General features: G+C 35.7%; 2 protein-coding genes across 2 annotated transcripts; both read left to right on the forward strand.

Moving 5' to 3' along the window:
* Positions 1-4606: 4606 nt before the first annotated feature.
* LOC142229072 (mitochondrial inner membrane protease subunit 1) lies at positions 4607-5551 on the forward strand. The gene is made up of 2 exons (XM_075299602.1): positions 4607-4788; positions 5088-5551. Exons 1-2 carry the CDS (start codon positions 4690-4692, stop codon positions 5493-5495), a joined length of 507 nt encoding a protein of 168 aa, XP_075155717.1. The 5' UTR covers positions 4607-4689; the 3' UTR covers positions 5496-5551.
* Positions 5552-9071: 3520 nt separating this feature from the next.
* Positions 9072-16584, forward strand: CCT6 (chaperonin containing TCP1 subunit 6). The gene is made up of 2 exons (XM_075299604.1): positions 9072-9349; positions 14888-16584. The coding sequence occupies exons 1-2, from the start codon at positions 9213-9215 to the stop codon at positions 16344-16346; spliced, it is 1596 nt and encodes a 531-aa protein (XP_075155719.1). The 5' UTR covers positions 9072-9212; the 3' UTR covers positions 16347-16584.
* The last annotated feature ends 1821 nt before the right edge of the window (positions 16585-18405 follow it).

Consider the following 18405-nt stretch of genomic DNA (forward strand, 5'->3'; position numbering starts at 1 on the left):
TGACCATAACTATATCTTCGCAAAAAGAAAAAAAAAATATTTTGAGAACATTTAATTAACAAATTATAAGCATTTCAATTCAAGCATGAACAAAATAATTGTAAATGGAAGAAAGATATATAAATGTGTAAATGTCTACCAAACTAAAGGTGTAGTGTATTATTTTGGGCAAGTTTTATGGAAAAACAAGTATATACGGCCGAAAGTTCGGGGGTCTAGGGAACGATCTATATGGGCGCTATATATCATTATGGAGCGATACCAAATTTCAACCGGATCGCATGAACTTTGCTACTCTAGGAGGCTTCGCTCGGTAAGCCAAATCTGAGAGGCTATATAATTTTGTCCGTATGTTACAAATGGATTGCCAAATAGAGCCAAAGAGACCTTAATTTGTGACAACCCCTTAAAAATAAAAAAATTCCCAAATCGACCAAAAATTTATTTTAGTTACGTCCAACCTTCTATGATCGTAGTCATAAGGAAAAACATCTGTGATATTTTAATTTAGTTTTGTAATTATTTTTGATTTTTTTTTTTGATTTGATTTTTATTTTAAATATTAAATTAAAAATTAATTTTAAAAATATGACAAAAGGCTAAATATTTCAATAAGAAATTCATCCCAGAAGTTGGAAATCACCAACGAAACGTCGGATGTAAATATGAAATAGTCTTTTTATTTGCATATTGAGAGACCTTGAAAGCCCATTTTAGAACAGATCTAAAAATAAAAAAAAAATATTTTTTTTTATAGAAAAACTTTTTTTGCCATATCTCCTTAAATATGCGTCCTAGAGCCAAAAGGACTTCAATACGACTAATAAAAATTTTGTCAAAATATTCTATAGAAATAAAACTTTGACAAGATTTTCTATAGAAATAAAATGTTGACCAAATTTTCTATAGAAAATAAAATTTTTACAAAATGTTCTATAGAAATACAATTTTGATAAAATTTCCTATAGAAATAAAATTTTGACAACATTTTCTACAGAAATAAAATTTTGACAAAATTTTCTATAGAAATAAAATTTTGACAACATTTTCTATAGAAATAAAAATTTGACAAAAATCCAAAATTTTTGAAAATTCTCAACAAAATCAAATCTTTTATAAGAAAAACTTATTTTGGCCATATCTCCTTAAATATGCGTCCAAGAGCCAAAGGGACCATTATTTGTGACAACCCCTTAAAAAATGAAAATTTCCCAAAAATTTAATTTTTTATATGAAAAACTGTATTATTAAAATATGCGTCCTAGAGGCAGAAGGACTTTAATTCGTTTCGCCCACCCCCCCAAAAATATCCAAATAACAGGTTGGCTGATAAGTCCCCGATCTGACACATAGATGGCATCGCTAGTATTAAATGCATATTATTTGTATATAGTACCAACCGTCAAATGATTCGTGTCAAAATTTGACGTCTGTAAGTCAATTAGTTTGTGAGATAGAGCGTCTTTTGTGAAGCAACTATTGTTATTGTGAAAAAAATGAAAAAAAGGAATTTCGTGTTTTGATAAAATACTGTTTTCTGAAGGGAAAAAATACGGTGGAAGCAAAAACTTGGCTTGATAATGAGTTTCCGGACTCTGCCCCAGGGAAATCAACAATAATTGATTGGTATTCAAAATTCAAGCGTGGTGAAATGAGCACAGAGGACGGTGAACGCAATGGACGCCCGAAAGAGGTGGTTACCGACGACCGTAAAATGAAGTTCATCGAGATAGCAGAGGCCTTAAAGATATCAAAGGAACGTGTTGGTCATATCATTCATGAATATTTGGATATGCGGAAGCCCTGTGCAAAATGGGAGCCGCGCGAGCTCACATTTGACCAAAAACAACAACGTGTTGATGATTCTGAGCGGTATTTGCAGCTGTTAACTCGTAATATACGCGAGTTTTTCCGTCGATGACAATGGATGAAACATGGCTCCATCACTACACTCCTGAGACCAATCGACAGTCGGCTGAGTAGACAGCGACCGGTGAACCGTCTCCGAAGCGTAGAAAGACTCAAAAGTCCGCTGGCAAAGTAATGGCCTCTGTTTTTTGGGATGCGCATGGAATAATTTTTATCGATTATCTTGAGAAGAGAAAAACCATAAACAATGACTATTATATGGCGTTATTGGACCGTTTGAAAACGGCCCCATATGAGGAAGAAAATAGTGTTGTTCCACCAAGACAACGCACCGTGCCACAAGTCATTGAGAACGATGGCAAAAATTCATGAATTGGGCTTCGAATTGCTTCCCCACCCACCGTATTCTCCAGATCTGGCCCCAGCGACTTTTTCTTGTTCTCAGACCTCGCCGAAACCGAGGCCTATTTTGAGGCAAAACCGTAGGAGTACTACCAAAATGGTATCAAAAAATTGGAAGGTCTTTGTAATCGTTGTATCGCTCTTGAAGGGAACTATATTGAATAATAAAGACGAATTTTGACAAAAAAATGTGTTTTTCTTTGTTAGACCGGGGACTTATAAGCCAACCTGTTATTTTGTATGAAAAACTTATTTTGGTCATATCTCCTCAAAAATATGTGTCCTAAATCCAAAAGGACCTTAATTAATGCCCCCAAAAAACCGAAATTTCGATGAAAATCCTTAAAAACTCCAATTGTTTATATGAAAAACTTATTTTGGCCATATCTTTTTAAATATGCGTTCTTGAGCCATAATAACCTTAATTCGTGGCATTTAGTTTCTATAGAGCATGTCTATAGTGCATAAAACTGTCTCTAAACTCTCAACGAGATGGCTTATAGTAAATTGCTTTGGGTATACTTATTGCTTCTAGCTTATAGTCCAAGTCCACATCGGTCAACACTCGTATTAGGTTAGGAATAGTGGCAGCCCTTAAATTTTTGGATCACTTGTGATGCCATAGATGGCGCTGTCCGATTTATTTTATAGCCGAATACGAATGGCGTTTCGCCACGGAAGCCACATATGCAGGATAGCGCACCATGTAGTACGCAAAAAGTGGAGGCAAAAGGTTGATATTAAGGTAAAGCTTTAAAACACTCAGAAAAGTGGATAAACCTCTGCTGAATTCGTCTTAGAATTATTGGACTATTTGTAATCAGAATCATCGGCTTTTGGAAATTCCACTTTGAACATATTGGCAAGATGAGTTTTCCGACTTTTTAAAAATTGGGGAAGGCAACATTTCAAACTTTTGACGTTTTTAAAATTTGGAAAAGTCGTCTTTTCGAGTTTTTGACTTTTTCAAAGATTGGAAATGTTAATTTTTTACTATTTTGGCCACCGTGGTGCAATGGTTAGCATGCCCGCCTTGCATACACAAGGTCGTGGGTTCGATTCCTGCTTCGACCAAACACCAAAAAAAAGTTTTTCAGCGGTGGATTATCCCACCTCAGTAATGCTGGTGACATTTCTGAGGGTTTCAAAGCTTCTCTAAGTGGTTTCACTGCAATGTGGAACGCCGTTCGGACTCGGCTATAAAAAGGAGGTCCCTGTCATTGAGCTTAACATGGAATCGGGCAGCACTCAGTGATAAGAGAGAAGTTCACCAATGTGGTATCACAATGGACTGAATAGTCTAAGTGAGCCTGATACATCGGGCTGCCACCTAACCTAACCTAACCTACTATTTTGGCACTGCCGTACACTATAAAATTTTACACATTAATATTTACCGAATATCTGTATATATTTATCTCTTTGTAAATAAAAGATATGGTATTCTCTCAGTGTTAGACATATTTGCAACATATTCCCATTTTAAAACAAGGTCGACTATTTCGTCGACGTCGAGAGTCAAGTAGTCAAATGTATTACTGCAGCCAATTTATAGATTTTTCGATATAGAACATAAAATCTAAGGTACAATTTTTGATCGAAAATCCTTCGAAAGTAAGAGTTACGAGCCCCGGAATTTTCAATGGTACTCCTATGTAAGCTAATGCGAGTACATTGTGAATTGAAAAACAAAAACAAACTCCACTATACCTAAGCTACCCTTGGAAAACCTTATGAATAAAAAATATTCCAAAAGAAAATTTTATTTGTTAGCCCGCTTTGGACCCTGTCTCATCACGGCCGATGGCTAGTCACGCGTTTCGTTTGAGGTTCGTGTTAGCCCAGCCTCAAAATCTAGGCTTTTCTAACAAAATTTGTACTTTATATTTTTATATTTATGTTTTAAAATAAACTATTTATACTAAATATGTAAGTATTACATGCATTTAATAAACAAATGCAGATACATTTACCGAAAATAAAAACCGAAATACAAACTTTTGGCGTCGATATCTTCAACTAAGCAACTAAGCATTTTCCGACAAATTTTGATATTTGCACTCTTTAAAATCCACCCCTTCCTCCAAAAACCTTAATAACAAAGTAGATTTGTTCCTGTTTGTGTTGATTTATAAAAAATTGAATTCTTTGGGGCACCCCAATTTATTTATGAATGCGGCTAGGTTACGTAAGCATACACGTAACGGAATATATTAGCCATATCAAACACAGTTCATATGCTTAATAGCTGTGTTGTGTATCTAGCTAGCACTGAACATACTCTCTCTCTCTCTCTAAATTTGATAAGAGCAAATCAGCTGTTGTCTATTATTGTTTTCATGGTGGTTTTCATAGAAGGGTTTTTGCAAAAGTATACAATCACTTAATATTCAGAATTATCATTTAAAATAGAAAAATATGAAGTTTATTTCACATTTGAAAGATATCATGAAATATAGCATACAATATATGTGTGTGACACATTGTTTTTTTGAATACGTTGGCGATTTTGTTGTGGTAAGTTTATGCAATAACAAAAAAAAAAAAAAGAAAGTAAAAAAGAGGATATAATTCTCAATACCTTTGGGATTGTTGCTTAGCCAACTTCAAGCCATCTTTTCCGAGTAATTGATTTTAGCAAACTTAAATAAGCATATATTAAAGAAACATTTTGTAAGTAAAACGACCCATGGAAATTATCTTCAATGTTTCTTGTAATAAAAAAATTGTATTATTATTATATCATAGAGATCCTTTTTCTCAATTGCAATAGAGATATTCTCAAAGTCTTCAATAATTTTCTTCTACAATTACAGTGCAATGGACCTTCGATGGAACCTACGCTTTATTCGAATAACATTCTCTTAACAGAGAGAATAACTACCCGTTTCTACAAACCCAATCGGGGCGATATCATAATTGCTATTTCTCCCACAAATCCAGAACAATACATTTGTAAACGTGTCATAGGACTTCCTGGTGATAAAGTTGTAACAGAGAAACTACCTCAGAGTGAAGAGATTGAATCCCTTAACAAAACATCTGCTGATAAATATACACCCGTTTTCAATGATGAATATATACCCAGAGGCTATGTATGGGTTGAAGGTGATAATCAAACGAATAGTTCCGATTCCCGTTATTATGGACCAATACCACTGGGTCTAATAAGAAGTAGAGCGATTTGTAGAATATGGCCTTTGGGTGAAGCAAAAATTTTATGAAAAATAGTTTAATTATGTGGTGTAACATATAAATGTGTCTACATTTTGTAAAAACTGCCCATTTTCGTACAACATAACACTTTTATAGAACGTTGAGAAAAACATTTTAAAGGAGGGTCAATTTAATTTAAATTTTATTTAAATTAGAATGCGTTCTAATATGCATATAAAACAAATTAGTGTTCCTCAAAATTTAGTTGTAATCATTCTAGCATGCTTTACGTTTACAGAATCGTATAGTTGATTTTATAATTTATTTAGTATTTATTACAATTAAATTCAGTGTTACAACTCATCATGATTAAATTAAATGTATAACACACTTTGTTCTAATTTAAAATAACTTTGTTATTTATTCAAAATTGTATAGTATGTCAGTGAGAAATGGTATTCACCTACGTGAAAATGTTCCTGCCAGAAATATTGGATTTACCCATATTATAAATATATACATAATAATCGACTTTGAATCACTCCCATAAGAAACCTACCCCTGGCTGACCTTTCGTATATCTATCTAGCAGTTTGTTTTACACACGAGGTCGCTATTTACCCTACGAAAGTTTTGCGAAATTAGGATGCACACTTCAGTTCCAGACTTCATATCATATATTCTGATCAAATTAGAAACAATGTCATCCGAATGACCTCCATTTTTTCAACACAAGGACGGTCGAATGACCTCCGAATCCGAATGACCTCGATTTTTTCAACACAAGGACGGTGTGGTATTCATTTGTTCCATGTTTGGTCCATGTTATCAGCTCCGAGCATCTATTCCGATAACACAATTCCCATTCGAATTGGGATTAATATCCCACTTTGATACAGCCCCACATGGATCAACCTTCCGACTTGGCTTTCGAGATATCTACTAGAGTGACCAAATCTAGTAGAGTATCTTACACCGATAGTCGTTTTTATTGAAACCCCCCATTTTCGGTGGATGGGTGTTTTCTAAACGTTAAAAACGGATTTAAGATTTTTGTATTTTCAATGTAAAATTTACCAATTTAATTCCAAATTTATACCTCATTCACATTACACTTCCAAAATCCACTTTGCCTTATAAAAAGTAGATTTCAAATCTCGAAAACGTAGATTTTGAGCGTAATGTGTAGAGCCTATTACACATATAGATCACGGTATTTTAATAAACTGCAACAGGTGTTTTTATAAACGAGGAAATCCGACTTTTTAATCTCTCTAGTATCTACGCGATGCTTTATATTCCAAAATTCCTGTAACTTGGAATCTGAAGCTTCCGATTGGCCTGAACTAAGAACACCCATCACTGGTTTTGGGAAATATCCCGCCCATGTCCATCTTGAATAAAAATGTCGGTAAACTCTAAAATGTCGGTAAACTCTGGCTATACTATAGCCTCTTGCGGATAGTCCAAGTACACACCGGGCAACTTTCGTATTAGGTAGGGTTTAGTGACGGTCGTTTATTTTTCGATCATTTGTGATACTATATTATTGGCGATATCCTTTTAATAGTCGAGCGACCCAACGCCCATATTTTTCGACCATGGAAGCCAAAAACCTTTTATGCAGAAATAGCGTACCTTGTTCCCTGGTCCAGACCACAGAGAATTGCAATTACGGCCAAGCTTTGAACCACCCAGAAAACTGTATAAATCTCCGCACATTTTTGAATGTTTGCTTACCTTAGAATTATTTGACTAATTGATTTGTAATCACAATCATTAGGGGAGAATTATTAGGGATTGTAATCAGAATAAAAAAAAATCGACCTTCCAACTTTTTCAAAACTTGGAAAGTGCACTTTTGTGAACATTTTGGTAAGGCGAGTTTTCGACTTTCAGGAATTAAGAAAGTGCACCTTCTTAAACTTTCGACGTTTGCACCATGTTGGTTGCCAGTGTAAAGGGTGATACGGTCAAAATGTGGTCAAGGGAAAACGCGTGTAAATGGGTGAAATCGTTTATTTAAAAAATCAAATTAAATTTCTTTTTCAAGTTCAATTAGTATAAAATTCAGGAAAAATATTCAGTTAGGCTTTCGTTTTTCCAAATCCGAATTGCCGGGCTTCACGCTTGACACCTGCCATCAGATTTTGTACAGCCACCTTGTCCACCTTCTTCGCCGCAGAAAGCCAGTTTGCCTTGAACTGCTGCTCGTCCTTAGCAGTTTTTTTGGTCTTCTTTAGGTCCCGCTTGACAATAGCCCAGTATTTCTCAATTGGGCGGAGCTCTGGCGTGTTGGGAGGGTTCTTGTCCTTGGGAACCACCTGCACGTTGTTGGCGGCGTACCACTCCATGACCTTTTTACCGTAATGGCAAGATGCCAAATCCGACCAAAACAGTACGGAACAACCGTGTTTCTTCAGGAAAGGCAGCAGACGTTTATTCAAACACTCTTTCACGTAAATTTTTTGGTTGACAGTCCCGGAAGCTATGAAAATGCTGCATTTCAAGCCACAGGTACAAATGGCTTGCCAAACCAGATATTTCTTTGCGAACTTTGACAGTTTTATGTGCTTGAAAATATCTGGCCCGGAAGCTGCTTGTAGTCGGCTTTGACGTAGGTTTCGTCGTCCATTACCACGCAGTCAAACTTCGTCAGCATCGTCGTGTACAGCCTCCGGGATCGCGCTTTGGCCGTCGTATTTTGTTTATCATCGCGATTTGGAGTCACTACCTTCTTGTAAGTCGATAGTCCGGCTCGTTTTTTGGCTCGATGCACGGTTGTAGACGATACACCCAGCTTATTAGCGGCATCTCGGAGAGGTTAGGGTTTCGCTTAAAACTACCGGCAACTCTCTTTGTCGTCTCAGCGGCTTCCGGTTTTCGATTTCCCCCCGATCCAGACTTCCTGGCTGTCGACAAACGTTCCCCAAACACTTTAATTACATTTGTAACGGTTGATTTGGCAACTTTTAGCGAGTTTGCCAGCTTTGCGTGCGAGTAGCTCGGATTTTCGCGATGCGCGAGCAAAATTTTGATATGCTGCTCCTCTTGCTTGGACGGCATTTTGACAACTGAAGAGTGAATTCCAAAATCAAAATAGGAGCAACATTCTACACACACACCTTCAAAATGAGGGGTGTTCAAGGGTGTTTTGACCGTATCACCCTTTATTTCAAGAAGTTTAGTTCGCCGTATTGATAAATTTGAATAATAGACATCGGCATATATAATTTTTTTTGACTGGATTAATCCGAGGAATACGATTTTTGATATTCTAATGATCTTTTCGTTCTTACCTTGTTATCTGGTCTTTGACCAAGGAGATGCTATGTTAGAAATATCAACTTGTGGTTAATCTTGTATTTATCACAACTAAAAACAACTCGGACTCAGAAGCTTGATTTTTTAATGGACAATTAGATTTGATTTTTAATTAAAAATATATCATTGACTTTGAGTGTGCCCGTTTTCCAATGCATTGAAAGATTTTGGTGGAAACCTGACATAAAGTAGCATACTTGGGCAGTCGACGGAACGCCTGTATTTAGTAAAGCTCTCACGATTATCTTTGTTCCTTTTGCAACCCTGTAATTTACACTGAACATACATGTTGTTTCTTTTCTCTCTCTCCCTCTCAAACACTGAACATTTGTCAACTGACATCTGCACATTTCATTTTCTGTTGGTTGGAATTGGTCATCGGCTCTGGAAAATTCTTCAAAGTGTAAAAACTGAATATAATTCTCAAAAAAAACGTGTGAAGAAACTATCCTTTTAGAACAATGGCTTCAATTAGTTTGTTGAATCCAAAAGCTGAATTCGCTCGTGCTGCAAATGCCTTGGCCATCAACATTTCTGCAGCCAAGGGTTTACAAGATGTCATGCGAACCAATTTGGGACCTAAAGGAACAATGAAAATGTAAGTATTTCTTATATTTCTAAGATAAACTATTGATGTGATATGTAGATTTTTATACATTTCGAAGAATATCTTTAAATTCTCTAGAAATAAGAAACATATGCGCTTTGATAGATCATGGGTTGTCGGCAATTCATGATTGCATGTAAAGTGAGGTTATTTCGAACGTTTGTATTGCCGTATGCGTCATCTCTTTGTGGGAGCAGTTAAGTCAGATAATCAGTGTTGTAAAGTGTTTCTTCGCCGAATGTTTTTCTTTTGAAACAGATGGTCATTGATTGAAATGTTTGTGGGAGGGAAATTGAATGATGACCATTGAATTGCGGCGCATATGTCTAGGAATTTGGGGTCTTTTAACTTGGAAACCATTGCTTTACATTTATTGCATGGATTCGCTTAATTAAGTATAAGTTGTACAAATTAGGTACCTAATGAATATGGGGTTCACTCGATTTTTTTTCTTTATAGGTGGGTATTAAGTTCGAGTTTAGCCGCTAAAAACGTAATTTTTTCACGATTACTTTTCTTTAATAATCCATTTTAAGGAATACAAACTTTGTGAAAATTTGCTTTGGTCTTTTCCCCATCAAGTTATAATAAAATTTGCAACAGATATGTATAATTTCATGTATTTTTCTTAATGATTTAGTTTTCACTTAAGCGATTTTAGCGGCTAAACTCGAACTTAATACTCACCTTATGGAAAGAAATCTTAGAAATTAAAAAAAAAACTATAAATGTCTTAATAGTAATACTTTTCCTAACATAAGGTCGGTATTAAGATCGTTTTTTTGTGGTTGAAAATTAACATTTTTCCACGATTTGAAATAATGCTTTGGACAATTCGCTTCATATTTTTCCAAGGAAATTATTTATTTTCATCGCTCACAATTTGCCATTAAATTCGACATAAGTGTCCATTTAATTGTCGCTTAAAACAATATACCACAGATAGACAATTCCATTTCATATCTTCCATTTTTATACCCACCACCATAGAATGGTGACGGGGGTATAATAAGTTTGTCATTCCGTTTGTAACACATCGAAATATCGATTTCCGACTATATAAAGTATATATATTCTTGATCAGGGAGAAATTCTAAGACGATATAACGATGTCCGTCTGTCCGTCTGTCTGTCTGTCTGTCTGTCTGTCTGTTGTAATCACGCTACAGTCTTCAATAATGAAGCAATCGTGCTGATATTTTGCACAAACTCGTGTTTTGTCTGCAGGCAGGTCAAGTTCGAAGATGGGCTATATCGGTCCAGGTTTTGATATAGTCCCCATATAAACCGACCTCCCGATTTGGGGTCTTGGGCTTATAGAAATCGTAGTTTTTATCCAATTTGCCTGAAATTTGAAATCTAGAGGTATTTTATGACCATAAAGAGGTGTGCCAAAAATGGTGAGTATCGGTCCATATTTTGGTATAGCCCCCATATAGACCGATCTCCCGATTTTACTTCTTGGGCTTATAGAAACCGCAGTTTTTATTCAATTTACCTGAAATTGGAAATCTAGAGGTACTGTAGGACCACAAATACGTGTGCCAAAAATTGTGAGTATAGGTCCATATTTTGGTATAGCCCCCATATAGACCCATCTCCCGATTTTACTTCTTGGGCTTATAGAAACCGCAGTTTTTATTCAATTTACCTGAAATTGGAAATCTAGAGGTATTGTAGGACCACAAATATGTGTGCCAAAAATTGTTAGTATCGGTCCATGATGTGGTATGGTCCCCATATAAAAAGACGTCCCGATTTGGGGTCTTGGGCTTATAGAAACCGTAGCTTTTATCCAATTTGTCTGAAATTGGAAATCTAGAGGTATTTGAGGACCATAAAGAGGTGTGCCGAAAATGGTGAGTATCGGTCCATATTTTGGTATAGCCCCCATATAGACCGATTCCCGATTTTACTTCTTGAGCTGCTAGAATCCGAAGTTTTTTATCCTATTTGCCTGAAATTGGAAATCTAGAGGTATTTTCGGGTCATAAAGAGGTGTGCCGAAAACGGTGAGTATCGGTCCATATTTTAGTATAGCCCCCATAAGAACGATCTCCCGATTTAACTCCTTGGGTTTCTAGAAACCGTAGTTTTTATCAGATTTGCCTGAAATTATAAATATTCTGGTATTTTAGGCTCACAAAAACGTGTATCGGATTAAATTTTTATCGGTCCATTTGGTAATGCCTCCATATAGACCGACTTCACTTCTTGAGGGTGTAGAAGGCGCACTGATCATGAAAATTGCTTGAAACTCAATGTAAAATTTACTTCTACAGATTTAAGATTTCAAATCAAGACGTTATTTTATAATTTTCTTGCACACTTACAAGAGATGTTAACGATTCCTCTAAAACTCGAACAAAAATGGTTCTTATAAATCCAGAATCTCATATAGTCCTCATAGGTGAAATCCTTAAATTTATCTTCGGGAAGTGTCCTCAAGTCCTCAAGCCCTCCTGACATTTCAAAGGAAACCCTAATATTTGGTTCATGGTGGTGGGTATTTAAGATTCGGCCCGGCCGAACTTACTGCTGTATATACTTGTTAAAAGTAATGCTCTCATGAATAATAACTACGAATTGCTTAAATAAATTTAAAGAAAGCTAGATATCCTTTTATCCTGATAGTTCAGTGAGAACACCACTAAAATGGCTATCAAAAATTTTCATTGAAATGTTTGCATACTTTTAGGCTGTATATTAAATCGTTATCAGATCTATGTCCAATTTCACAAAAACGTTACTATTTGTATCGGAAATAGTTCGAATTGCCATGAAATTGAAATTTCAAAATGTATTACATTTATTTCTATTCAGATTATTATAACTTTGTAATACAAATGCATTTGGCCATGCAGACTTAGTATTGCTGAAAAAACTGATAATTAAATAATTAAAATTTGTCATACCATGTCCCTTTGTTGCATAGCTTCTTAAGGCCAATATTAAGATGGCATTATCGCGCTAAATTTGCCATTTTTTCACGGTTACTTTTCTTTAATAATTAATTTCACAGAAAATAAACGTTTTCAATTTTTGTATTGGATCATTCCCCATCAAGTTTTAATAAAATTTGCATCAAGAAGATATAATTTTATTCTGTTTTTTTTTCAGATTTATTTTTAGCGGCTAAACTCGAACTTAGTACCCACCTTTACTCACTAGTCCCTGAATAAAATAGTTATGTTTGGTAGAGAAAAAAAGGCTTCTTGCTTTCAGTAGATTGTGTTCCAATAAAATGCGATTATTTCAAAATTTTAATTTTTTTAATTACTCCCAAGCACCCGTGAAGAATGGGTATGGCGAGATAATATGACCCTAATACTAGCCTATATGAAAAAGATCTCCCAAATATAGCATAGAACATGTAAACATGATTATTTGTGACACACATCCTAATTTTCGGATAAAGTATAAATTCATTAATTTACAATTAATTAGTTATTAACTTACAATTCATTAAATATTAATTTACAATTAATTAAATATTAATGTACAATTTTATACGAAAATTAAGCTAGCAATCCTAAATCAAATATAAGGATTAGTAACATATATATGTACATCGCATATTGGCGTCCACATAAAGTACTTATTAATATATATCTTTCGCACAATTAGCCTATAAATTGTTGTATACCTCTGACAATTTGTTATAAAGCTTGTGCCATAAAAATATTGCATAATTTAATTTGAAATGATGACCACTAGACCCCGGTCTCAATTCGGAACCATTATGCCACAAACATACCCAATTGTTTCTAAATATCAATGTAAAGACTTAGGCACAATTAGCCTATAAATTATCGTATAACTCTGATAATTTGTTATAAAGCTTGTGCTAAAAAATTTGCATAATTTTATTTGAATTTTTTACCTCATACATTTGGTCTTAGTTCGGAACCATTAGGCAACAAATATCCATTTATCCTCACAAGTGTAATATGTATGCATATATTCCTTAACATAATTTGTATTTAGTTTATGGTATATAGGAAAAAATGTGCACATCTTGGCTATGAATTGAACATGTTTATGCGTTTTATTCATGAAATAGATTGTGCTAGAATAAATTGTTTATATAACTCTGAATGGGATATAGTATGCAATGTATCCACATTCGTACAAAGTAAACGACAAATTCGATGCATTCTTTTAGATGATTTATTAAATTACCTATAAATTAGTCTTGAGCGCAATTAGCCTATAAATTGTTGTATATCTCTAACAATTTGTTATAAAGCTTGCGCCATAACAATTATGCGTAATTTTATTTGAAATGATGACCACTACTAAACTTGGTCTCAATTCGGAACCATTAGGCGACATACATTTATGTAACCATGTTCTTTATTTCAGAATGCTTTTTTTTTTTAGTTTAATACAAGTGTAACAATTTATGCGCAATTAGCCTATAAATTGTCGTATAACCCTGACAATTTGTTATAAAGCTTGCGCCATAGCAATATTGCATAATTTAATTTGAAATGATGACTACTAAACCTGGTCTCAATTCGGAACCATTAGGCGACAAATATCCTTATCCAAAATATTTTATAAATCTGCAATATAACCATTAGCGAACATTGTAATGAGAGCCTCCGTATTAAGAAGTTAGCTAGAAAGACAAAAGAAGATCGAAATTCCGTTGCCATACTTTAGGATTTTATATTCCAGATGAGGTTGGAAAGGACCAACAAAACGTTGATTAAAATATAAAATAAATTATTTTATTATTAATATAAACATTAACGGACTAATAAGCCCAGTTTGAACTTCCGCAAGAGAATAAAATTGAAAGCAGTGTCATAACCAATTTTTATAATTTTTTTATTTACTCGATAATGATTGATAAAAAAATAGCGCACATCTTGGCTATGAATTAAATATGTAACCACGTTTTATTCATGAAATAGATTGTGCTAGATTAAATTGTTTATATAACTCTGAATGCGATATACAATGCAATGTAGCCGCATTCGTACAAATTAAACAACAATTTAAAAAAATGTCATTACCGCTTTGTAAATTAAATCCGAGTGGCCTACATCAAAAATAAATTTAACTTAAAAAAAAGTCGATTTTGAATATTATAAAAATATTTTAGAACAATAGGCTTAAGGGTCTAATTGACTGAAGTACCACATTCCCATTCGTAACCTAACCCCAATTTCTACAATACTTCATCTTTTTTTAATTAGACAATGAATTATCAAAATGCAGATTTTTATAATACTTTGTATTTATTTTTGTTATAATTATTTATTTATTTATTCCGTTTGTTAAATACCCATTTAAGTATTTCGAAGCGCAATTAGCCTATGAATTGTCGTATAACTCTGACAGTTTGTTATAAAGCTTGCGCAAGATAAATATTGTTAATTTTATTTAGATATGATCCTTTAATATTGGATTCTATTCGGAACCATTAGCAAACAAAAAATGCCAAGATTTAATCTAAAAAAATATATTTTGCAATACAGTATACGTCTTAACGGTTTCCTTTATCGTCTTTCTTTGCAGGTTGGTTTCTGGTGCTGGCGATATTAAAATCACCAAGGATGGTAATGTTCTTTTGCATGAAATGCAAATTCAACATCCCACTGCATCCATGATTGCTCGTGCCAGTACCGCTCAAGATGATTCCACTGGTGATGGAACCACTTCTACTGTTTTGCTCATTGGCGAACTTCTCAAGCAGGCCGATATATTTTTGGCCGAAGGCTTACATCCACGCATTGTTACCGAAGGCTTTGAAAAGGCACGTGAACAAGCTTTAGCCGTCTTGGAGACAATGAAAATTCCCATCGAAGTTAACAAGAAAAGCTTAACAGAAGTTGCCCGTACCAGCTTGAAGACTAAAGTTCATGCCAACTTGGCTGATCTATTGACCGATGTTTGTGTCGATGCCATTTTAGCCATTCGCAAAGATGAAAAACCTGTGGATTTGCATATGGTTGAAATTATGGAAATGCAACATAAAACTGCCACTGATACTTCGTTGATTAAGGGTTTGGTTATGGATCATGGTGCCAGACATCCCGATATGCCCAAGCGTTTGGAGAAGGCCTATATTTTGACATGTAATGTTTCCATGGAATATGAAAAATCGGAAGTTAATTCCGGTTTCTTCTATAAGACTGCTGAAGAACGTGAAAAGTTTGTCAAAGCTGAACGTGAATTTATCGATCAAAGAGTTCAAAAAATTATTGAATTAAAACGTAAGGTATGCGACGGTACGGACAAATCATTTGTGGTCATCAACCAAAAGGGTATTGACCCCATGTCTTTGGATGCTTTGGCCAAAGAAGGTATTATGGCTTTGCGTCGTGCCAAGCGCCGTAATATGGAACGTTTGGCTTTGGCTTGTGGTGGTACTGCCATGAACTCTGTCGATGATTTAGAAGAGTCTCATTTGGGTTACGCTGGTGTTGTCTACGAGCATGTGTTGGGTGAAAACAAATACACCTTTGTTGAGGAATGTAAAAATCCCCAATCGGTGACCATTTTGATCAAGGGCCCCAATAAGCATACCATTGTCCAAATCAAGGATGCCATTCGTGATGGTTTGAGAGCCATTAATAATGCCATTAATGACAAATGTGTTATTCCTGGTGCTAGTGCTTTTGAAGTAAGGGCCTACAATCAATTGATGAAGCACAAGGACACTGTTAAAGGCAAAGTACGTTTGGGTATTCAAGCTTTCGCAGAAGCCCTCTTGGTCATTCCTAAGAATTTAGCCATAAACAGTGGTTATGATGCCCAAGATACTATTGTTAAGCTTACCGAAGAAGATCGTCTCAATCCTGATCCAGTAGGATTGGATTTATCAACCGGTGAACCTATGAAACCTGTAGATCTCGGCGTATATGATAACTACATAGTTAAGAAACAGATTTTGAACTCCTGCTCTGTTATAGCAAGTAATCTATTGCTGGTCGATGAGGTTATGCGAGCTGGTATGACCAGCCTAAAGGGTTAATTGTGAAGAAAATCACAAACCTTTTGCATTGAAATAAATACTACCCGCTTATCTAACATTAAATGTATTTTTGGTTTTATTTTCCTTAATAAATATTTCTATGGTATTCTGTTGCTAACGTTATTATTCATCACCCAACCAGAAAATCTTATTTCCCAAACACTCATCTACCTATGATTTTTTTGTTTATCATTAATACATTTCAATTAAAAATAAAGCATTTAAAGAAAAAATTAAATATATTCCGTGTTATTTCTGGGCTTAAAGTTTAGGTGTGCAAATTAATATTAGTGGTAAAGCTCAGTAGAGTCAGCAGTGGAAAAATCTCCTAGCGAAGCCGAAGGAGACATAAAACCTGCAGACTATGGCGAAAATCATATGCGGGAAGTTTCTACAGGCTCAAGCCTCACCAAAACTGAACCGCGGATTGTTGCGAGAGTCACCGAGATCTGTGAAGAGGAAGCCCTTGACGACTCAATTGAAGCGGCTGATGTGACGGTGGTTGAAAATTTGGATGGTTCTACGGTTCCTCCAGATAAATCTTCACCATTGTAAGGCCGCTTGTGCTGCCTTAAAAGTTCTCCTGATGAAAGGAGACATAGATATAGTTCTTATTCAAGAACCATACATATATAAGAACAAGATCTGTGAATTAAGCACTCCGGGTTTCAAACTTTTGCATAATACCGGTACCGATATAAATCGAGCATGTATAATTGCTAAAAACGAACTAAACTTGTTTCTGCTTCCTTCATTGAGCAATGCAGACACTGTCGTAGCCAGTCTAGAGATATCCACATGCAAATATTGGGTATCTTCGGTCTACATGGGACATGATAGGGAGATGCCACCCTGTGCCGTTAAGACCTTAGTTGAGGAGTCACTAAAAACAAAGACAAAACTCATTATGGGATGCGATGCAAATGCACATCATAGTATTTGGGGAAGTAGTGATACTAATGCAAGGGGAGAGTCGCTAATAGAGTTTATTTTGCGTACTAACCTGGTAGTTTGCAATAAGGGAGATGCACCAACCTTCGTCACCAGGAACAGACAAGAGGTTTTGGACGTAACGTTGACCTCTCCGGAACTGAATGATAAGATATCTGAGTGGCAAGTTTTGAGGGAACATAGCTTCTCAGATCATCGCTACATCAGTTTCAGATTGGCTGTTCGTACTTCAAAGACCATATTTCCGCCAAATGTTAGGAAGCTGATTGGAATAGGTATAGGGAATCGTTCAATTCGATGATACCGGAAATGCCGGAGACAAATATGAGCACTGTGCAAGATATCGAACACGCAGTGGAGCGGATTACTAAGGCCTTCAACATTTCACTGAAAGCTGCTTGCCCTAGAGGAAAGCCAAGGGGAAAAAATCGGCCGCCATGGTGGACTACGGAGTTAAGTAATATGAGGAAATCCTGCAGGAAGCTCTTTAACAAAGCAAAGTCCACAAGAGCTCCGGAGGATTGGGACACTTACAAGATGAATCTGAGAGAATATAAACGAGAACTGAGAAGGTCTCAACAAAACTCTTGGGATGATTACTGTAGCAGTATTGAGAATACGTCAGAGGCTTCCAGACTACGGAAGGTACTAGCATCCACTAACACCGCTCCAGGTTTCATTAAAACATCGGAGGGAAATTGGACAACGTCCAGTGAGGAGACGTTGGAGGTACTTTTGGACACACACTTCCCTGGAAATCAGACGGTTGAACCATGTTCCGGCGGTGTAACAGAGGCTCAGCGATCATTTCCTATCGAGGAAATTGTGTCGGAATCTAGAATAAAATGGGCTTTAAATAGCTTTGGACCATTCAAATCCCCCGGACCTGATGGAATTACTCCGGCGGAGTTACAGGCAGTGGCTGAAAGAGTTATCCCCTGGTTGACGGTGATATATAAACGATGTGTAAACTTAGCATATATTCCAGAAAAGTGGAGGGAAACAAAAGTCGTCTTCATACCTAAAGCAGGAAAAGCCTCTCACTCGAGTGCGAAGGATTTCCGACCAATCAGCTTATCCTCATTCCTACTTAAGACCCTGGAGAGGA

Source organism: Haematobia irritans, chromosome 3, assembly GCF_050003625.1.
Source record: "Haematobia irritans isolate KBUSLIRL chromosome 3, ASM5000362v1, whole genome shotgun sequence".
NCBI lineage: Eukaryota > Metazoa > Arthropoda > Insecta > Diptera > Muscidae > Haematobia > Haematobia irritans.

What these genes read in the sequence shown, in the direction of transcription:
- LOC142229072 (XM_075299602.1), top strand. Translation starts at nt 4,690, where the DNA reads ATGAAGTTTATTTCACATTTGAAAGATATCATGAAATATAGCATACAA. An exon ending in ACGTTGGCGATTTTGTTGTG is followed by an intron (nt 4,789 to 5,087) that starts GTAAGTTTATGC and finishes CTACAATTACAG; the next exon opens with TGCAATGGACCTTCGATGGA.
- CCT6 (XM_075299604.1), top strand. Translation starts at nt 9,213, where the DNA reads ATGGCTTCAATTAGTTTGTTGAATCCAAAAGCTGAATTCGCTCGTGCT. An exon ending in CCTAAAGGAACAATGAAAAT is followed by an intron (nt 9,350 to 14,887) that starts GTAAGTATTTCT and finishes CTTTCTTTGCAG; the next exon opens with GTTGGTTTCTGGTGCTGGCG.